At 40.4% G+C, this 23,922-nt stretch overlaps 1 protein-coding gene across 3 annotated transcripts in view; it reads right to left on the bottom strand.

Moving 5' to 3' along the window:
• Positions 1 to 23,922, bottom strand: part of CCDC91 (coiled-coil domain containing 91) — a 1,837,163-nt gene that overhangs the window by 1,529,570 nt on the left and 283,671 nt on the right. For all 3 annotated transcript variants that reach the window (XM_078673757.1, XM_078673758.1, XM_078673759.1), the window contains one exon: positions 5,495 to 5,539. In XM_078673757.1, coding sequence (XP_078529883.1) covers positions 5,495 to 5,524 — 30 coding nt within the window. In that variant the 5' untranslated portion in view covers positions 5,525 to 5,539. The remainder of the gene's footprint in view (positions 1 to 5,494; positions 5,540 to 23,922) is intronic.

Genomic DNA, 23,922 nt, shown 5'->3' with positions numbered 1-23,922 from the left:
GCTCATGGATAGATATTGAGGAATTACCTGCGTGTGTTCTCTGATGTTGGTCCTGTTGTTTTTCAGATTGTTGTACTCTAATACGGCGAAGAGAGACTTTCCTTCCTACTTAGTAAGAGCATTCTTTATTTTAGTAGTAATATGGTAGCGGTAGTTGCACCTGTGGTTTTGCTCTACACATACACTTTGCTTGAAGTTGTGTGCAGGCTGCACTGATGGGAGTGCACAGGATGGTTTCCTTGCAAATGAAGTCACTTGACATCAGGCATGTTGATTATGAAAGGGCACTGGCATGAATTCAACAGACATGTTGTTTGACATCTTGATATAGTAGTATTTTCCTTCTGTGCATAGAAGAATGACGTATATTCACATTTTTTTACAGATTCGCCCCTGATGAATGGACAGGCAACCCGAAATGCATTGGGCCACGTTTACTTTGTATTTGGATATTATTTTGCATCACTGTATTTCTGCAATGTAATGTACATGCCATTGTTCGCAATTGGAAAACATTATGTGCACAAACAAAAGATATATGAAAATAACGCAATGATTAAAATTGCATGAGATGAAATAGAAAAAGCATCGGAATTTATTGTTGTGATATAAATTGCGTTATAATTGATTGATTGTCAGTATTAACCCCCCTACTGTGCTTGTGTGAGTCCAGGTCGCCTATTCGGGACCTGGCCACTCTTGATCTTTATTTTCATGTTTGGCAAACACTAGTCACACAACGCATGTAAAACGAGTTCAACAAGAGAATCGGTTTACATCACAAATCAGGAGTGCAGAATCCACACTCTTTTTCATTCCCTCCAATTATCTTACATCTTTGTAAATCACCAATTCATGAGGAGAATTGCCCCCCATATTTATGCCCAGGCCAAAATCTTGTAGATGAGGAAAACTAGTAATCATTTTCAACGCCAAGCAGGCTGAGGAGAGCCAACTCTTTACTATTCGTGGGGAATATCTAGAAAATTTGAAGATGGACTTGCTAATACACACTGAAAATATGATTTTAATATACGGATATATATATATATATATATATATATGAAAAATACCGCTCCTCCTCTGCACGCTCTGCGCTCGCAGCCCACGCTTCCACGCCAGCAAGTAGAGGACCGGACCAACAAGTCAGCAAGATGTGATTTTTTATTTCTGCATCACCCACAGAACCAGCGACGCGTTTCGGGCCAAGGTGCCCTTGTTCACGCTGCAACATAGTAATGTCTATAATGCTCTTTTATACACTTGTTTTTGGGAAATGTCACCACCCCCTGGTGGTGACCTCCAGTGTTGCATGTGTTAATACAAACAGTGAAAAGGTACTATTGCTGCTAATTGTATAATGTACATATGTTTTTCTATGTATAGCATTATGTCTTTATACAAACGTGACTGGTTAAATCCAAGTAATTCTAAAAGAATACTGACCATATGAATCATTCTAAAACATGTTCAAAGACAGTTGCAAAATATAACAAATGCAATCCTCTTAATTTCACTAACCATCCACAATTCGATAATTAATGGTAGCTATAGTTATGTACATGTGCAAATCTAGGCATTTTAGCAGCAACAAATAAAGTGCAAAAAGTGAGAAAAAGTGCAAATTGTATGAAAAAAGTGCAAAGTGCAAGAAGCGACCGCATTGCCATCAAAACAAGGATACCATACATTTCCATACATATAAAATATTAGAATTATCAAATTTCATAGATGTCAGTATGGTTAAATTATCGGTTCTCAAGGTTCATAAATAGCAAAAAGGTATCAAAAGTTTATCAAAATTTATCAAAATTTAAAAATTAGCATATGTAAAAATAACATCACACCCCATAATTAAGGACATATAGTGACACAATTTAACTTGATCTAAAATTTAGTAGAAAAAGTTAAAAGACAATTCATAATACACTGGTATAAACAATTTATAGATAAAGAGATATCATAGTAAATAAGCTAGAAATTTCAATATACTGATATAAGCGAGGGTACAGCACTTCTGAAACCCTCCGTGCTCAATGATCACATAACCCTTATTCTGCCACTCTTCTAAATCTAGTATCTCCTAATAGGGAACCTAACTAGGAGAAAAAATATATATATATATATGTATATATACTGTCAAGAGGAGAAGAGGAAATAAAATAGATGTACATAGAATGCTCTTACAGACGGACCAGGAATGTCGGGGGATAAGCAACCCATTCCTATAGGTAATGGTGCATTTCTTCAATATTGTTGAGCCCATTAGGCCACCGACTGTCAAGCTCCAAGATAAACCTACTTTCTAATTTTCTGAGTTGGAGTTCGCGATCACCCCCTCTTTTCTGTGGTGGGACTGATCCAATCACGAAGTAACTCAAGCAAGAAAGGTCATTATTGTGTGCCCTTTTAAAATGTCGGGCGACCGGATATGCCGGGTCACTATGTAGAATGGCCCGTAAATGCTGTAGTATTCTGACATGCACCTGGAGCTTGGTACTGCCGACATATCTGAGCCCACAGGTGCATGCCAGAACGTATACAGCATGGTCAGTTCTACAGGAGTAATTTCCCAAAATAGGCTTGGAAATGGAGCTAAATGGAGTCGAATAATGTGAGGTGGTGGTACCGAATTTGCAGGCACGGCAGCTTGTGCATTTAAAAAAACCCTGTTTCGGTTGTAGCCAAGATTTTTTCATTTTGAGCTCTGGTGCAGCTTTATCCAAACAATTCCCCATAGTTTTAGCACGTCTGAAAGTTACAGTAGGAGTGGCCGGCAATCTAGTATTAAGAACATGGTCACTGAGGACAATTGGCCAGTTTTTATTAATGATGGATTTAATTATCCTTTCTTCCCTACTGTATGTAGTAATCAGGCGAGGGCATTCTACTGGAGAATCTGTAACAATAGAGGTTTCTTCAACAGTAGTTATAGCAGGAAAAAGACTTTCTCTAGATCGAGACAAGGATTTATTGAGAGCTGCTTTTAAAATATCATCAGAATACCCCCTTGCTTTAAGCCGTGTCATAAGGTCTTTGAGACAGATTTCATAATCAGATGGGGAACTGCAAATTCTTTTTAACCTCAGAATTTCACCATATGGAATTCCTGCAATGGTGTGTCTGGGGTGCATGCTATTTGCATGCAGCGTAGCGTTGCCTGCAGTTGATTTTCTGTGTAGAGTAGTATTAAGGGTGTCATTGGCAACATATACTTCAACATCTAGAAATTGGATTTTATTTTTATCTATATGCGCCGTAAAGTTAAGATTGAGACTGTTGCAATTTATCTCATGTATGAATGTAAGGGCTTGCTCTTTAGTACCTCTCCAAGCGATAAAAATATCGTCAATGTACCTCAAGAAACAAATTACATGGTTATCCATCCACTCTTTGTGGTGCACCCTGAGGACCTGCTCCTCCCACCAGCCAACGTGTAAGCACGCATAGCTGGGAGAGAAGCAGGCCCCCATCGCCACCCCTCTGAGTTGTCTAAAAATCTCTTTCCCAAAAGAGAAGAAATTATTGTGGAGGCACCATTCCATGAGACACAAAATGACCTTATTGTGTTCATAATGCTTAATTGTTCGTTTAGAAAGATAACATTTCACTGCGGAAAGTCCTTGTCCGTGATTTATGCTTGTATAAAGCGCCTCCACATCTAATGAAATAAGCCACATGTCTTTATCCCATTTAATAGCTGCAATTTTACTAATGAAATCGCTAGTGTCACGTATAAAGCTAGGAAGTTGTTTCACAAAGTCTTGGAGGAAAAAATCGATATACTCCCCCACTTTTTCGCCCACACTGCCGATAGCAGACACTATAGGCCTTCCAGGCGTTGGTTGTATTGCTTTGTGAACCTTTGGGATAAGGTAAAGGGATGGCAAGACAGGAAAATCAATACACATAAATTTGTGTTCCTCCGTTGAAATTAAGCCATCTCTTTTCCACTGGCTTAGCATCTTGTGCAATTTTTGTTTAGCATTGTCATAATCTTTGTGTGAGGCTTTTTCATAGCACTCGGGGTCATCAAGTTGACGTTTGGCCTCTTTAATGTAGTCCTGTTTGGGCCAAATTACTAAATTCCCACCTTTGTCTGATTTTTTGATCACGATTTCATGGTTGTCTGCTAACTTTTTCATCAGCTTGTCATAGGCGCATTTGACGTGTTTCTCTTTTTTTCGTTTTTTGTGATTGTTGTTAACCTTAGTGTAAAGTTTTTTAATGTCATTGGTGACGCAGTCGTGAAAGATGTCAATTGCATCTTTTGGCATCAGAGGCATGTACTTCGATTTTCTTTTGAATGGACTCAAACCTGCTCCTATTTGGGAAATAGATATTTTCCTCAGGCGGCTTTGAGTGGCTTCATCAGGATCGATTTCTTCATTGTCTGGAGAATCAAGAAGATCATTTGCATCAAGGAAAGTATGTGTGTCTGCAGCACATAATTGGCTGACGCTGCCAGATGCATTATCTTCGCCCACAAAGTCAGTGTTATTTAATTTTTTGGCTGATTGTAAAGCGAAATGTTTTTTCAATTTAAGTTTCCTGATAAAACAGAATAAATCAACCCTGGTCATGGCATAGTTAAAACTCTGTATCGGTGAGTAGTTTAATCCCAATAATAATAGTTGCTCTTCCGCTTTATTTAGGGTGACATTGGAAAGGTTGATAATAGTATTATCCATTAACGTCGTTTCCCCCATGTTTTTTTCTTCTTTTTTTGTTGCAGTTGAGCATCGTTGTTGTTTCCATTTGCGACGTCGTGCTTTTCGACGCTGGTTCCTCCTCTGTTTATTTGCGAGTTGGGTTGCCATGACCTTAAAGTCTGAAGCCTCTCCTCCACTACAAAATCCATTTCTTGCTGGAGGTTGAGTGTTTCCAGTCCTATTAGGTTTAACTCCGAGTTGGAAGAACAAGATGACAAAGAATCTATACTGGGTGCACTTGTTATAGATGAAATATCACTGCCACTTTCATTATTTTCATTGTTAGCAGCGTCTGGTGCTCTGGTGTTGGAGCTTAAGGCAGACAAAGTATTGACATTACTGGAATTGCTCCCCGTAGCCTTTTTCTTTTTTGTATATGCCTGCCTTTTTGCTGTGTTATATTTACGCGAAAAAGTAAAGATCCTCCCAAAGCGATAGTCATCTGCGTCCCGAGTAAATTTGGTTGCCTTTCGTAACTTTATTTTTTCTTTATGTTTGCGTATCTGTTCATTCATAATGTCAGTGAATTTCTTGATTTCTTGAATTTCTGGACGAGCATTTATATATATAAAATTTCACTTATTATCACCCTTTCATGTTTCTGCGGATTTTTATGCGTTTCTGTTTTGGAACTCGTGAACATTTTAGTATAACTATTCCCACCTCTGTGTCTTGCAACTATCATGCACTATGGAGTAAACAATTCCTGTCCCATTTATATGCCTATCATATTGTAACATTTCAACCGTTAAGCTAATCATTTATTTGTTTGAAGCACTTACCTCGAAACCGCCAAATTCATCATCGTCCATTGCTTTAAGAATCTCCTGAAAGACAGAGTGGAACATAGTGTATTGTTAAAATACAAAGTTGCCTCTTCAGCCATCAATTACGAGCGCAGTCCGAGACAATAGACACAGAATATTGATTACTAATTATCCTCAGTGTGTAGCTATGTATTGGCATTTTATAACCCAAACAAAAAAAACAAGCCACACCATTGTGTCCATAGTTTTATGAATAACGAACAAGGATGACCATGCAGTCCGGTGCGGACACTGGGTAAGTTACAACAGTATGAACAGAACGTCCTAGTGATTCACCATACAAACAACACGGCTGACCTGCTACTCCTGGCAGATGAGTATCCCGACCGACACACAGCATCTGAACCACCTCAGGAGAGGGGCAGGCCTGCAGTTGCCTTTCTGACAACGGCACAAGTCCCTTCGCTGATTTCGTGGCTTTTCTGCTCCATGCCTCGGCCCACCTGCACCTAACATGGCAGCAGCCCGGAGGTGATGGAATGCAAGTCCAGATTTACACTGCCGAGTACTGCGCAATCCACACTCCCATCATCGGATTATCTCCCATGTGGCTCCCCAGTGCCACCAGTGAAAGCGCCCGAAGTGCACACACATGGCTGACTGGGTGCACAGCTAGCGGGGTGTAGTGTATGGGTAGTTTGGTAAGTTATTTTCTTTTACGTGTTTCATAGTGTATGTTTTTATTGGTCTTAATGGAATGTTATATGGCTGGAGTACTATGAACACTCTACATTCCAGGTTCTCTGTATTTGTACTGAAATGAATTAAATGAAAAGACCATTTGTAGAGCGCGGTAGCTACCCTGAGGCGTCCTAGCGCTGCAGACAAAATGCGGGCAGTGAGGCCGTTAGGGTCTATACAGGTTTGTTAAAGAGCAGAGTTTTTAAAAGTTTACGGAAGGGTAGCAGGTTGGGTTCTGCCCGCATGTGGAGGGGGAGAGAGTTCCATAATTTAGCTGAGTTGTAGGCAAAAGAGCGGCCACCACACCCAGCTCTTTTGATCTTGGGGACTAGGGCGAGGAAGGACGATGCTGATCGAAGCTGTCTATTGGGTTGGTAGGGAGTGATCAGTGATTGGCAAATGGGCGGGCCAGTCTTCCAGAAGGCCCTATGAGCATGCACAGGGCCTTAAAATGAATTATTTCCCTGACCGGGAGCCAATGCATGCTCTTTAATCCTGGATTAATTGAGTGTCGGCGGGGAATCTGAAGGAGTGTGCTTTCTGCACAATTTTGGATAATTTGGAGTTTGCGAGTGGTGGATTGAGGGGTCCCTAGATAGAGGGCGTTCCCATAGTCCAGGCATGATAGAATGAGACCTTTGGCCATAATTTGTCCTGCCTGAAATGGGAGCAGGGGAAGGATTTTCCGTAGTAATCTGAGTAAGCCATAGCAGGTGGCTGAGATTTTAGCTGCTTGGTGGTTAAAGTTAAGAGAGTTATCCAGCCAGATGCCCAGGCTTTTAATTTCGTTTTTTCGAACTGGACCGGGCTGAGGCAAATGGGCCACAGTGAATTCGTATTGAACGGGGGGGTGTTCAGCTAAGCTTGGTTTTATCCCTGTTCAATTTTAGACAGGAAAGACTCATCCAGTTGGTCACCTTCTCTAAACATTAATGTTATGGAATGCTGCATTCATTCTTGGCAGCACCACTCTTCATATTGCACATGTTTCCGTACGACATTAATAAAAAAGCTTCACCAGCAAACTCTTGAATAATTATTTAAGGATTACTACATCGATTTGGCGACGATTTGGGATACTGATTTTTTTTTTCTTCAGGACTCTCCTAGCAAGTACTCTACAAGCTACCTCTAATCTTGTCTACCTTCGAATGACTTAAATTTCAAGTCAAGTTAGAGGCATCTTTATCCATCAATTTAAGGTGTTACTACACTGCTTTTACTAACACGCCGTCTCCTGAACTTTGTGGAGATCTTTATTCATGAAGAGCCAGTTCATTTCTACAGCTGAAGACAGCCGTGCTAGCAAATGAATTCACCTGAATGGTGAGTTTTGTGGATGCGAATCAGTGCAAGTTTAACAACAAAAAAATTGGGGGTGGGGGGGAGGGGGTTGGGGGTGGATGGGTAGTGAGAACTAACAACCTTTGGGTCCTCGCGTTCGCACTCCTGACCAACGGTTGTTTTAAATTTTAAACCATTACAACCTTACCGGCTTCAACAATCCTTCTCATTCCTAGATGCTTGGTTGCAGCTTCCAAGGAGCATTCACGCGCTGTCTATTCATCTCAAAGCACCTTGGGAAGAATCGTGACATCATTGGGTCACACAACGTAACCTCTATGTTGTGTGCGTGCCACCATCTTTTCAGTAACAGCACACCATCTCAATAAAGCTATCGAGATAGCATTGGATAAAATTGCTCCTTGGAGTAGAGCCAAATGCAAGGTCAGAACCGCCCCCTGGTTTACTGAGCAACTAAAAATCACCAAATCCCTTACCAGAGTCGCTGAGAAAAACTGGCGGAAAAGCAAAGACCAGGCTGATCACAAAGCATATAAAGCACTGCATACCAGTTATTAGCGTGACATAAGGGCAACAAAGCAAGCATTTCTCACGAAGCAACTAAACAAAGCTGAAAATTCCTCCAAAGAACTGTATCAAAATTTAAGGGAGTTCACCACTTCTAGCAACCCGTCAACAATACCTAACTCCCAAGAGTGGACCGACGCTCTTTCGGAATTCTTTGAGGAAAAAATTACTGCCATCCACCGCTCTTTTCCTTCCCATCAAATTACAACACAACCCGAAGCTCTGGCAAATTTGTCATGTGAACCACCATATATCCTGAAAAATTTGATAATGATGCGACCATGTCAGTTGGGCTGAAAATAAAGTCCGGGTCTCCCACCGATCATGTCTCCTCTAAACTTTTCTCCATACTAGCGCCAGCACTGGTAGAATGTCTGACCGGTCTCTTCAACAAATCCCTCTCGGAGGCAGACTTCCCTACAACATGGAAAGCAGCAAGAATTAGACCAATATTAAAGAAACCCTTGGCCGACCCTAACATCCTTTTAAACTATCGACCCATTTCATTACACCCATATTTTTGGAAAATGCTTGAATGCTTTGTCAATAAACAGCTTGTGAGCCATCTTGAAAACCAAGGGCTTTTAGACCCTTCTCAATCTGGTTTTCAGGCATCCCACAGTACGGAGACAGCATTGGTCGAGGTTGTGGACAATATCAGATTGGCTTTAGATAATCACCAATCAACCATCCTCGTCCTGCTCGACCTGTCTGCGGCCCTTGATACCATCTCCCTTCGCATTTTAATTCAACGGCTTTGGGAGATTGGTGTCAGAGGAACCGCCCTAAAATGGTTCACCAGCTACCTATCTGATCAGGTAACAGCTGTTCAAATTGGCAAAAACATAGCAGGTGAAAGGCTCCATTTTAAGTCCTACGCTTTTTAATATTTATATGACACCATTGGCCAGGGTAATCAGAGCCTTTGGCTTTGATGTTCTGTTCTACGCTGACGATACCCAGATTCTAGTCACTCTGGACCCGGATCCCAATGAAACAAAACATCGTTTCAATAATTGCATGATCCAGGTTGAGAAATGGATGCGCGCCAATCATCTTCAATTAAACTGCAGCAAATCTGAAATCACGCTCTTCGGCAAAGTGGTAGAACACTGGGCACATGACTGGTGGCCAACCAACCTGGGCAACTGCCCAATGCCTACGAAATCAGTGCGGAACCTGGGTTTTTACATGGATAATAAATTATCATTGAAGAACAAACTCAATCACATCGCGGGCACTTGCTTTGGATTGATGCGAAGCTTAAGAAAGGTCTTTAAGTGGATCCCCGCTGAGGCACGGAAACCCCTAGTTCAGGGTCTAATCATAAATAGAATGGACTATGGGAATGCGCTCCTACTAGCCATAAATGAGCACCATCTGAACAGGCTTGAAAAGAAATTATAGCAAACAAATAATAAGAACATGCCAAAACCTCTCATTCAAACACTCGTGTATATAGCTACGACATTCACATAATCCTATATGTTTATGATAACAGAGAGATGTATATTTTGATTTTCAAAAATCTTTTTATTTTATTTTATAACAATAATTGTCTGATTATTTTGAGTGTCCTGTAAAAAATGTTTATGTCATTCTTTGTCATGAATGCTAGTGACAGAGCAACTACTTCCAGTGGAGCCAGTAGCAAAATCAATATTAATTTAAGTACTTCTAAGGAATTTCTAACAGCACCTGGTGATCCCATTATTAAATGGAAGGAATATTTTTTAAATGATTTAGCTACTTTAGAAGACAATACTGGAATGTTGTCTCCTGAAAGAAAATAATTATTTTACATTGCTTAGGTCCAGAAGGTTTGAGAGTCTAAAATCAAATGCAGAAACGTGATAGACCTGGGGACATTGACATTTTTAAAGCAGCTATTTTAGCTCTTTCTGAGCATTATTCTCCTACTGTATGCATAGGCGTAACCAGACGTGCTTTCTTTTGAAGGAAAAAATAACAACATGAATCCGTGGAAGAGTATGTTTCTTCATTAAAAACTTGAGCTGCATCTTGCAAGTTTGGTGTTTTGCACGACACGATTCACAATCAAGTAGTCATATGCACTAAAAATAAAGGTATTCAAGCTAGGTTTTGGATAGAAGGTGACTCCAGTTTAAAGGATGTTATTGCCTTAATCAAAAAGCAGAACTGTCTGATAGGAGTTCCAAGGCATTATCAAAACACAATGAACCTTTTACTGTCAACAAAATTTCAGAGCACAAAAAAGGAAAAGAGTTTACTGGGAAGACCAAGAATATTTTTAACAAAACGTTTAATTCTACAAAATTGTTTAAACCAAAAATGAATCAATACGACTCTTCAACTTTTGCGTGTTATCGTTGTGGTAGCAAAGCACATAATGCGAGTTCACATAAATGTCCTGCTAGATCTACAAAATATTTGGAATGTGGGATTTTAGGTCATTTTGCTAAAGTCTGCAGAAAGAAATCTAGACAAAAACCAAAGGTAACTTGTCTCACAGAAGCAGACTAACTCTTCAGACTATGATTCTGAACCTCACAATTCTGAGCAGATTTGTACGGAGAACAAGAAGTGTAATATCGTTCTCAATATCAATAGTACGGGCAGAAGTACACCTTTGTGCATAGTAACATTTGGGGGTATTCCTTTGCAGGTGGCAGCGGATTCTGGTCCTCCTTTTACTATTATTGCAAAAAATATTTGGGATACTAAATTTGTAGATACCATGGGTTCACACCTAGAACCTACTGATGTTCTTCCCGAGAGTTTCACAGGTGACAAAATTGATATGTTAGGTTACCATTCTTTAGTTTTTTATTTTAAAAATCGTACAGCCATTTGTAAACTATGTAGCATATGAGGGTCCATCAGTTTTGGGTTGGAAGAATCAAAGAGCTTTACATATTATTCGTGATCCTAACAGCCCAGAACAGGTTATTGTTGCTTGTGAAGGTGAAAGCACGAAACATTGGGTTCAAAAGGAATTTCCTAATGTGTTTAGGGGTAATATTGGCAAACTCAAGGGAATTTTTTTTTGTGCATTAGGGTGAAGAGTAATGCTATACCTAAGATTCATAAAGTACGAAATGTTCCCATGATTTTTAAAGATGAAGTTAAAAAAGAATTGACCAAATTACAAGAAAGTGGCATTATCAAACCTGTTGAGGCCTCAGAATGGATTTCTCCATTGGTCATAGCTAGACGTGGCAATGGAAAAATCCGTTTATGTGTCGATCTGAGGAGTCTCAATGAGATTATAATTGTGGATCAATATTCGTTACCCAGGATAGATGAAAATGTTATCTCTTACTCGTGGTGCCAAATGTTTCTCTACGACTGATCTATATTAAGCATATCATCAAATTTTTTTGCACCATTCTAGTAGGGATTTGGCAGCTTTTTGCGCTCTGTTTGGATGTTTTCGCTTTCGCCGTATGCCTTTTATGTTAGCTTCTGCTGTTTTTCAAAGACTTATGTCACAGTTATTTGGTGATATGCCGGGGATTACATTTTTCCAAGATGACATTCTCATAATGGGTTGTGACTCCCATCAACATGATGCTAGACTGAGGAAGGTTTTAAGTGTTTTAAAATGCAATGGTCTTACTTCTGAAATTTCTAAGTGTAAATTATCAGAAAAAAATGTAATCTATTTAGGGCATGAGATCAGTGAGCATGGGATCAAACCTAAGACAAAATTGATTAGAGCTAATATTGATGCTCCTGCTCCTAAATACAAAGATGATTTAAGAACATTCTTGGGATTAGCTGAATTTTATTCAAAATTTGTGAATAACTTCTGAAAAAACCCATTCCATGAGGAATTTGCTCAAGAACAATGTTGTTTTCTCCTGGTCTGAAGAAAGTCAGCAAGCGTTTCTTTCTATTAAGAAAGCAAATTGCAGTGCACCTAATTTGCAAGGATTTGATCCTTTTGCTCATACTTTTGTTAATACCGATGCAAGTGCAAAGGGCCTTGGTGCAGTTTTAACTCAATTTACTGATATGAAACAAGACGTTGTGATTGCCTTTGCATCCAGGTCTCTCACTCCTACAGAGGAGAAATATTCAGTTATTGAGAGGGAGACTTTGGCTGTTGTTTGTTCATTAGAACACTAGAACATTTTTGTGGGGAAAAGATTTAATGTTAGAAGGGATCACAAACCTCTTACTACGTTACTCACTACTGATTGTCTTAACGGAGCCACTGCCAGACTTGCCAGACTTTCTATGCGTTTACAAGATTTTTTTTTTAAATACAATATGTTCCTGGAGCTAAAAATGTCATTGCTTATTGTCTTAGTGGACTATCTTTACCTATAACAGAGATTGATTGTAACTCATGGAATGAGTTTTCTGTTGCCAATGTTCTCATCGATAGTGATCTTCAAAACAGTATATCTCAAGAAGATTGATTAAAGTCTGATAATGAGGATACCATTTTAACTGAAGTTAAGTCCAAAGTTATTTATGGATGGAACATCTCTAGTAAAAAAGATATTTGTGATAATTTGAGAGGTTTTTGGGAAGTAAGAGATGAACTCACTTTATATAATCATTTACTTTTAAGGGATGAGAAAGTTATTCCTCCTGAGTCATTAAGAGAGAAAATTGTACACTTATGTCATGAGGGTCCTCCTGGCATTTCTCGCACCAAATCTAGAGTTAAAGACCATTATTGGTGGCCTGCGGTTGACAATGCTGTAGAGAAAATGGTACGGTCCTGCATAAATTGCGAAGTTGCTGATTAGTAAAAAAATAACTTTAATCCACCTTTACGTGTAGTATGTTCCCCTCATTTGCCTTGGCAAGAAGTAGCCTTAACATTATGGGTCCAATCAATTGGATGTGTGGTACAATCTAGTACATTGTTGTGTTGGTTGATTTATTTTCCAGATGGTTTGAATTAAGAGTGATGGATAAAGTTGACACCAAAACTGTTATTGATTTTTTTGCAAGAAAGTTTTCCTGCCTCCATTTTAACTGATAATGGGGTGCAGTTTAAATCTAAAGAGATGCTGAATTTTCTAACCTGCTGACATTAAAAGGTAATTCACTCCCCTTTATCATCCTTCCAGCAATGGCATAGTTGAAAGACTTAATAGAGTTCTCAAAGGTACTTTGCAGTTGTGTACTAAATCAAGACTTTCTTGGGAAAGCGAAGTAAAGAAGATGTTATGGGCTTATAGAGTAACTCCCCATGGTTCATTGGATAAAAGCCCTTTTTCTCTGAGATGCAGAATTCCTTTATGCAAAACCAATCCTGGTTGGATGAAACGCAACAATATGTCATTTTGCAATTCAGATTAAGTTAGATTTAATTTAGATAGATCTTAAGTTGTGGAATGCTGCATTCATTTTCGGCACCATCACTTTTCATATTGTACATATCTCCATACGACATGAAAAAAAGAAGCTTCACCAGCAAACTGTTGAAGAATTATTTAAGGATTACTACACAGGGCACCTAACCTTAGAAAGCGACAAAGTGCTCAGCGAGCAAGGCAAGAGCAACTGAGGCTGCACAGTGGCACTGGGATTCGTCATCGCCTACTGGCTGACTTCTGGTGAGAGAGGAGCAATCGGTGCGTGCAACCCATCGGTGCTGAACCTGTCCCATTGAGATCATAACTGTGGGCAGATTGTGGCTGAGCGGGACCAGGCCCTACTATCATTTGTAAAGTGTTTCACCCGCTTGGCCAGTGGCACCTCCTGGGAGAAAGACAAGCAACACCATCCTGCGTCTGAAGGTGAGCTGGAGATACCCTTAACCCACCCTTCCCTGCAGCACGGCACTGCACGGAGGGTGCCCCCACTCCTAGTGGCTAAGCTCGGCACCCCCACTAAACACAGGAACCGCATGGCCCCCATGGACTAGAGGGTCGATGAAGCATTCACTAGCACAGGAGAAACCACTGAGTAGTGTGCCTGCACCTAGGAGACTGACTGGAGGCACCCTTCATCACTGCAGGAACTGCTGTGGCCAAATCACATTGTACGAGTGCCGCTTTGGCTAGACTGCTAGTTGACTGGGTCGATGGGGCCTGGTAGTGCAAGGCCTTCCTCCACTCTGCTGGCTGGGCATCTGAGCCCTGGTCTCCATATAGCCTCACCTTGCCAGCTGGAACGCACTCCTATGGGGGTAGGCCCTTTGTGAGCACTATTAATTGATAATCTGCTGTCGGGTGAGCCTGTCAGGTTAAGCTGCCCACAACCTAAGGTATTGGGCTACCACCCGCTCGGTGTTGGTATCATCCATGGTAAGTCCATGAAATACCAAGAAAGATGCCTCAATAAAAGACCTTCTCACCAAGCCAGTGGGCAAAAACCCAGAACAGCATGGAGAAGAACTCCCCCCTCACCCCCCCCAGCCTTGTATGGCAGATGGCACCGGCTCCGCGGCAGCAGGCGGAAATGAACTCATGCATTCCTGGAGACTCTCTTTGGCATCCTATGGGCAGATATCGTGACCCTCAAACAAGAAATGGCGGCAGACATCTAGGGTCTCCCATGAGAAGTGATTGAGTTGAGGTTCTGTAATTCTCGAGACTGACTCCATTTTATATTGTGCCACCATTTTGTGTTGCCCTCAAGTAGGCCTGTGAAGGTAGCCTGGCGAACAAAGTGGCCAGGCCTTCTTAGTCCATGTATACATTAACTAGGTTTCTTTCTGACTCTGGAATTAACTGTAAGAAACTGACCTCTTCACCTGAAACTGACCTCGCAAAGCCAAATTCCCTGATCGATCTTTGCCTGAGATTGCCAATCAATGTTCAGGACATCGTTAACTTTTGGTTTCCTTGCATATGCCTTATCTTGTTCATCATCTGTTACTGTTTCTTTTTTATGTTTCTTCATTACATGGGTTATGCTTTCAATTATAGGTTTGTCCGGCTTTTGGAGATTGAATTTGGGACATTCCTAATGATTAACTTTTGGGTTGGGATACTGTACATGTAATCATGCCATGCCTGCAGTGCCATCTAAATCAGATTAACCTTTGTGAACTATGTAATTATAATGTTTTGCCCATATCCTGCTAAAACCCCAAAGGCTACTCACCTGCTGACCCTCCAGATTTTCCATTTGTTTAGGAATGTAATTGGTACAACTCCCTTACATGCCTGGGGCAGGATAAAGAGTATATAAGACGTGAAGTAAGACCATTCTAGCAGACTGCCTCATTCAGTTGCTAAGGCTTCTGTGTGACGTAGTCTCACCTCATTTAAGGTTAATAAAAATGTTCTTTTATATTTCTTTATTATTGGTTTGAATGGACTAAGTATCAGTGAGACCCCTGAGAAGGAGTTCAGATTTCTTCAAATGGCGCGGCCAACGCGGGCCTCATCAGAGAAGTGGCTATCTGAGGGAGTGATCTTGTCAGAAGACAGAAATCTACTGAGGAGGACAGGACAGGACTCTACTAAGGAGGTACTCTGTGCACGGAGGTTCTGGGGATTCTTTGTCTCTGCAGCCCAGTATATTTCTGATCTTCCTGATTTTGATCCTCCACATGATGTCACTCCTGACTGAGAACCTTTTTGGCGTGAGTATTTTTAAAAAAAAGACCTTTAGGTCATTTAGAACTTGGCAGTTAGAATTTGGACAACTATTTGTTTGGTATAGCTTTGGAATTTTGGAATTTGTGTTGGCCAACTTTGGATTTTTATAGGTTTGTATATGCGAATTGCAATTCGTGTAGGCAGGTAATGAGGAGACTTTTCTCTACTTTGTATAAGATTTGAACGGGCAACGTACGGAGAGTACCTTAAGCACTATTTTGATTATAATATTTGCATATTCTGCAGTATTTTTGGCATACCTGTTTTCAAGCTCACATCAGAGAATGTGTTGCTTTTTGGAAGGTACCATAGTGTGATGTGAAGTAAATTAGCCGGCACCCCTAGAGGGAAAACCTAAATAGGTTTAGGTATAAAAACATATTTCTTCCTTGGTGATTCTGTATCCCCAGGGAATTAAAATATGGACATAATACATACAAGGATCCTCTGTTCTGTGCAATTTTATGAATGGAGATATGCAGAGCAATTTTTGGTGTTCTGCCAACCAAAGCTAGTGAATTGAGTGTATCTTGGCTTCTTGGAAATAAAGGTCTGTGGGGCTGTTTTTGCAGTTTTTTGGAACACTATTGAAAAGCGCTTCTTGTAAATATGACTTACAACTAGTATTTACAAATGGTTTGGTTTAAGTACAGTCTGTGGGCTGTCCTTTGTTTCTGTCTTGAGTATTGATCTGTGGGTTAAATGTGTGTTTAAATGTCTATGTGGTTTTCCCATTAGTGCAACTTCTGTAAGTAAATAGCGATGGCACTATTTATGAAATAAATGACTAAAAGCGCGCTGTATTGTGTGTCCTGAGTGTTTGACCCCTTTCTGTTTATGTCTGAAATGAGCTCAAATGTGTCTTTGGGGTATTTTCTTGATGTTTTCAGTCTGTTATGCAAAATGTTAGTTCATTAATATTAATCAGAAATGAAATAAAAATCCAGAAATGAACCATGTGATATGCTAAAGTAGCTATATGTTGCTATTTAATTTATAGAGTAAGCAATTATGAACATGTACAATGCTTTAAAGATAAAATTAAAATTCACATTCACTAGGAATAAAAAAGCCCTCAAAAACGAAATTGTGTGTTTTGCAAAAAATAAACTTACAGCATTTTCCTTAGATACATTGTATTAGATATTAACAGGCAAACACATCATCTGAATACATTGGATTTTGCTGTATTGCACACGCATTTTGAAACTTGAAATGTCTTAGTTTTAGTTTTAAATAGACAGCCACCGTGCCCACGTTTTCAACACTAAGAAACAGCTGTTGCTGCCGCTAAGCAAGCAACACGAAGCAATCACGAATAGACAGGAATGTTTACTCAGTCAGCACTTTCCTAGTTAAACACAGGTGAACCTTTGCATTTCAGAATAGTGTTTTAAAAAGGTTACAAAAATAAGGTTCATTATTTTGTATTACAGGAAAACATTTCAATTAAGGGTTTCCTTTCTTTAAGCATTTTTTGTAAGCACATTTTTGGTACTAATATTAAAATAACTGTCCTTTTAAATAAAAGTGGCGCAAAAATTTGTCATGTTTCAAGTTAGGCTTATGTGCTTAGGCTTGTGAATGAATGCATCTAAATATGATAGGCAAGGGATGCAGCTTGCTATTATATGTGGAATTATTAAAAATGGTTTTATTAAAATAAAAATTACTAATTATGGATTTTTTTAATTTTTTTTTTAAATAAGTGCTTTTAAAATCGTTTTTTAATATTTATAAAGCTTAATACTCATACTATCACATCCTAGCATTAAAATTTAATTTAAGTTGTGTTGAACCGCAAAAATGAGAACATTTGCATATGGAATTTCACTTGGCGCAGGCGTAAAAAACTCATTTTTCTAAGGATTTACATGAGATATGTCTAATGTCCAATCTCTGCAATCTGTAAAGAACATTCTGAGGATGATTAATATGTAGCACAATTATAGGATATTTATTTTAAGTGCCACAAATATCAAAGTCGAATTTGGGTAAATAGACTACTTAAACAGCATTTTTTTCATTTAGAGTAGCTTTTAAAGTGCCTTAGGCTTCAGTAAATGAATACATTTAGGTATGATACAAATTTGCAGGTTGTTCTCATTTGGGGTTGCTCTTAATGGCTCAGTGAGCCAATGTGCCCGGTGCAGTGGTTTGAGTTTAATATCAGGGTTGAAGGTTTTAACTCAAGCTGGACCTACTGAGACGTTCATCCATTTAAGGTTGATGAAGTGAGTACCATTGCATAGGGTGGTAACAAGCATTTGTTCTAAAGCTGGTATGTTGTGTTGTTGTGTTCTGCGAATTATTCATAGTAGATGTTTTTGAGTCTGGGAATAGGAGTGGGTTGTGGTACCTACAGGGGTACACATATATATGGTATGTGGTTTTCGATAGGGTTGGTTATTGCAGGTTAGAAAGATTGGGAAGGCTTTTTTTTCTTTGACAGCTTCAGAGTGAGGAGCCGCGGAGTGCGCGAGGCAGATTTTGACCATAAGGTCTGTCAGGTGGGGGTTAGGAGTAAGTGAAAACAGATGTTCTGCTGAGGTGTTATTCTTAGCTCTTGGATGACTGTGCTAGGCTTTCATGTATGTCGACATCTGCAGCCTATTAAATCAGGGCCTTGTCTCCGAGAAGTGCTTTCCCGAGCGGCCTCGCTCAAAGCAGGGCCTAAAAGGGGTGAGACATTTGTATTTCTGTTTTTGAAAAATTATGTCCATGTAAGTTGCTTTCATTTAACAGAACAAGAATTGTTGCATTAGTTTTAGAAGATGGTTGGTTACAGTTGATATTTTGTGTGTTATGTGAAGTGTCAGCAGTATGTTGAAGCAAGATGTGGTTTTTGTATGACTCCTTTGAAAAGAAATGTTCGTGTGTTTTTCACGTTTTTGCATTTTGTCCTTCTATGAATTGTTCCTGTTGGTCCTGTGTGTCAGAAGCGACACAGTAAGTCGTATTTGACAGCCGATCTCCACTAACTGGTGATCTGCTGTCAAAAGGAGGGTGTGTAAAGTAAAACAAAGTGTAATTTTAATTTTAAGCCTGACAAATTAAGCAGGCCCGAATATTGGGTTTTGGGCTGCATGAAGTGCGCGCGTCACCGCTCATTTACATGTGCTATTGTAATTTGTCTATGCTTTTTGTGCTTGGTATACAGCACGTATATCTGATGGCTTGACATGTGTGTTTTTCATTTTATGTATGTTTTTGTTTCATGTTGCTGCTTTTTATACTATTACAAGTTCCCCTGTGTTGTGAAGGGATTTGCATGACGATGCGTATAGCTGCACAACACTTGTGTGGATTTGCTCTGATACTAAATTTCACAGATGTGATATTTTCATGCTGTGAACAAGACAGACAACACCTCACTAGTGTATGTCAATTTGGCTATAATAGTATTGAAGAAAAATAAAAGAGATATACAGGATCAAAGTGTGTCACCTGCAGTTAGTCACGTTACTGCCCCTTCCCTCAAGGAACAGGCAGCCCTAGATTTATGTTTCCTTGATTGGACCTAAGGATGAAATTATAGATCTGTGACTCTTGTACAAGGTGACCTAATTTCTATATTGCATTAGTCTGCGTCCTAAGTAGTGTATGGCTTTGTTCCTCAAAGGAAACCAGGTTTCCTTTTTCCCTGAAGAAGGAACTGGAACATTAGCTGAGATTACCGTATATGGTGTAGCAGCCAGCGGTAGAGTTAAAATTTGTGTAAAATTTGTGTACTATTTTGACTTTTATGTATCACCCATACTCTTGGTGTTGTGTAACAAACTTGACTATCACCTGAGTAATTTCTTGTTCTTCCTATAGATTTTTCTTTTGCCGCTTCTCCCCTTGATCGATGTCGCATTGTGCCTAATTATTGGGGATTTTAGCTGTGTCCTAGTCCCATTTCCCTTTTCCGTATTCCTTTCACCAGTCAGCCCATTTATTATTATTGGTGCATTGTCCAGGTTCACACTTTCAGACTGCAGTAATGTACCAGGGACCCCCATATTATGTAAAATTCCCTTTTGTATGACTAGACTGGTTTTCAAGAATTTTCTTTAGGCCTACTTTGATGTTTTCCAGTCTGACTGTCAAGGTAGTGATGGACTGGTTAACTGACTTGATACTATAGTAAGACAAGTTTTCCACCTCAATAGGAGATACCTTACGTTTATTTTTTGAACATGATAAATTCAATGCCTATTTTAATTTGGTTTTCAGTTCCCTTTTGTTCCTGCTGCTTTAATTTTTGGTGGGATCAGATGTGTTCTAATCATGGAAATACTAGGACTCTCTAGTTCTTGTTTTTTGTTCCCACATTTTGATCATTAGCCTGTATTGCATCATGCACCTAATACACCATTGTTAAAGGGAGGTATCTGTATGCCTCTGATAAGTTGTTTCATACGTTTCCCTCTTTGATATGTTCTAGATAAGAATTGTAGGAGCACATAGATGTATTATTTCAAGAAACTTTTACCCCATTATACAATGCTATTGTGTGTGAAGACATACATACAGATAGAATTCCCCTGTAGCTATCTACCCTTAGATGACAGAAGATAATAGAAAGTACCCAATTGAAAAAGCCAGAAGCACTGTCTTGGCCTTTGTATCCTATGAGAGTAACAGTGCATTCTAGAGTAATCCCATGGCGTATGGCCACTCCCTCAAAGAGTGCAGGCCACCTGCTTGCAGTCACCTTGTTAAATACTAGGAATTGTTTTTCTTTACTTGGAAGAAAACTAACAACTGTGTCACATTTCCTACATCACTAGGTTCTGCGGGATCTTCCAGAGTCAAAGGAAGAATGATACCCTGCAGAACGGTGATCAAGACAAATCCTAACTCCCATCAATGATATCTACAGATGAGAGGCGGACGTCTTGGCCCTACAGTCTCAACACCCAGAAAGTAACAAAGCTGGACAGCGATTGCCAGTGCTTCATCAACTGTATCTCCAGAGCATCGTGCTTGCTTCATTAGACGGCGGTGGACTCCAGAGAAGAAGGAGGCCTGTTCAACGCAGAACATGAGTTTCAGTGCAAAAGAGCGAAAGAGAAGGATCCCTGTTGTTTTGAGGCTTCAGTTTTCCTCTGACAGTGTGCAGTCCCTTGAGCCCCTTGGCCTGAGTTTTGGCCACCCCCCTTTTCCTTTGCTCTAACGGAATGGCAGTGCACCGGAGGATCTAAGGTTGCAAAAGGCACTACATTTGTGGTACCCATGAAACAGCGGCCCGAGCGTCCTCTGACACTGAATAGTGAGTGTTGGAGCCTGAAAGTGTTGCTGAGCGTGAAAGTCTGTTGCTCTTTCTCGATTAATTGTACTTGGGTCTGCACGATGTGATCTCAAGGCTTGATTACTGCAACTCACTCTACGCCGGGGCCAACAAGGGCCTTCTGCAGCGTTTACAGGTTGTGCAGAATGCGGCGGCGCGATTTGTGTTGGCCCTGCCATGGCTGTCTTCTGCCACCATGGCAAGGAAGAGTCTCCACTGGCTCCCTATCACCTTCAGAGTGTCTTTTAAACTCCTCTGCCTCACTTATAGTGCCCTCATGGCTGGCCCTGCCGACGCTCTTGGATCCCTGCTCACTCGGTATGTCCCGAGCAGATGTCTACGCTCTCTAGAGCTAAACCAACTGGTAGTCCCGCGCTCTAGGAAGGTTAGATGGGGGAGTAAGGCCTTCTCCATCTTGGCACCCCAATTATGGAACACACTTCCCCTGGAGATCAAATCACAGCCCTCATTGGATCTCTTTAGGAAAGCTCTTAAAATTTGGTGTTTCATTAAGGCTTATCAGTAAGCTCCTGTCACCTGGTGTTTTCTGCTAGATATTGAGTTAGGCGCCTTGACGCCCACCGGGCTAAGTTGCGCATGCATAAATCCCACTTCATTCATTCATTCATTCATCTGCACCCATGACCACCGAAGAGCATGGTATCTGTAGTGCCTGCCGCAGAGGAAAGATATTGGTGCACTGCCTTGAGACATTGAGACTTTCGAGTGAGCTGTGGGTGTTTGCCAGGAGGGCACTCCAACAAAGCAGTACTATTTTCATGAAGAGGCCTGAATCGAGAGCCCCAATGCGGAAGAAGACGATGGAAGCAGATTTGATGGACGATAGAAGCCTGCCAGAGAGGCTTTGAACGGACTTTGGGCACAGTTGCACAAGCGGTTCCAGTGCAATTGTATAAAGTAAATGTTAATTAAGTTCTCATTTGACTTAATTGCCATGGAAGAGGAAGTGGCTCCGCCTCTAGCATCCAAAAATGGTCCACCAGAAGTGAGTCTTTGTGCTACTATGTGTGTTCGGAGACCTGTACCTAGAAAAGAGGAGAATAATAAGATGATGTTACAGCAACACCTTGACGACCTAATAAATATCGATATAGACCTAGATTCAGATTAACATGAGTCCTAGGTTATTGCCTACGTAATGGCAAAAGGAGGGTCTGAGGTTCTGTAATTCTCGAGACTGACTCCATTTTATATTGTGCCACCATTTTGTGTTGCCCTCACGTAGGCCTGTGAAGGTAGCCTGGCGAACAAAGTGGCCTGGCCTTCTTAGTCCATGTATACATTAACTAGGTTTCTTTCTGACTCTGGAATGAACTGTAAGAAACTAACCTCTTTACCTGAAACTGACCTCGCAAAGCCAATTTCCCTGATCGATCTTTGTCTGAGATTGCCAATCAATGTTCAGGACATCATTAACTTTTAGTTTCCTTTCATATGCCTTATCTTGTTCATCCTCTGTTACTGTTTCTTTTTTATGTTTCTTCATTACATGGGTTATGCTTTCAATTATAGGTTTGTCCGGCTTTTGTAGATTGAATTTGGGACATTCCTAATGATTAACTTTTGGGTTGGGATACTGTACATGTGATCATGCCATGCCCTGTAGTGCCATCTAAATCAAATTAACCTTTGTGAACTATGTAATTATAATGTTTTGCCCATATCCTGCTAAAACCCCAAAGGCTACTTACCTGCTGACCCTCCAGATTTTCCATTTGTTTAGGAATGTAATTGGTACAACTCCCTTACATGCCTGGGGCAGGATAAAGAGTATATAAGACGTGAAGTAAGACCATTCTAGCAGACTGCCTCATTCAGTTGCTAAGGCTTCTGTGTGACGTAGTGTAGTGTAGTTCCTATCATCCCAATAGGCTCTGCGCATTGGAATAATACCTACAGCAGTAAAGGCCTAGACCAGACGTTAACTAGGTCTACTACTGTCGATACTAGACTTAAAGTTTTGGGTTTGCCAGCGTAGCTCAGAGTTCACTAGAAACTTTCTCGAATGTTCAAGGAGGACTTAACTTCCCTGATTAGACAAGAAGGGATTTAGTTTCTGACAACCATAGAACATGACAACTTTGCTCTCCCCTAATCAAGAGTATATCTCGAGAGTCGTGTGAACAAAAGGCAATTTATTTTACTCAGTCAGTACGTGCATTCTTAGTCTCATCAGATTGTAGAGAAAAGGAAGAGACGGGCGTGTTCAATAAAAAGGTGTTATTTATTGATCAGTCTCTTTTCTCATACAAGAGAAATGGATCGCTATTATTGCAATACTTATAGTTAAGTAAAGTGCATACATTAAAAGCAGAAGTATAAAATAATACTGTAAAAACATTGATATGGTTTCTAAGCCATAAGATGTTTAAAATGAATAAAATATATTACATACACATATACATTTGACTAAACGTACTCAACTGGTGTTTCTAAATACGCCTACCCCGTGTACCTGACCTAAGTCTAATACGTGGGCGGGAATAGAAAGTTACAGTTTAAGTTAAGTTTGTTTTTGCCAAGTGAATAACTAAAGAATTCTCTGTGAGGGGTTATTCAGTTCTGTACCTGGAATCTAGGTTGAATGAGGGATGGTATCTCTCTCTCTGGTCTCGATATTCCAGGCTGCCTGCGAGGGCTACCCGGAAGCGCCGGTGCTGGATCTCTCGGCAGGAGAAATCAGCGCGTCTCGTTCTCAGCGCGTCAGGAAGGCGGGGCTGTGCCAGCGGGGTCTGCTCTGCTCTTCGCTTCGGCAAGTATGGCTGCTCCGTCTCGTCACCACGCGTGTGTTTGCATAGGGCAATATCGGTAATATTTATACCTTTAAGGTGCCGAGATTGACGTAAGGATGGACATAGATACGTCAATAAGGATGTCATACGACTTGTTCGTTAGCACATTCTTTTACTGAAGTTCTCGGTGAAATCAAAACAATGGCCGCAGGGTTTTGCCCAGGTTGTCATAGGTTTGATTTGTTA

The sequence above is a fragment of the Lissotriton helveticus genome, chromosome 1_1 (assembly GCF_964261635.1).
Source record: "Lissotriton helveticus chromosome 1_1, aLisHel1.1, whole genome shotgun sequence".
Taxonomy (NCBI): Eukaryota; Metazoa; Chordata; class Amphibia; order Caudata; family Salamandridae; genus Lissotriton; species Lissotriton helveticus.
The sequence above is the reverse complement of the archived record's forward strand: the minus strand, read 5'-3'. Positions and strand labels throughout refer to the sequence as shown.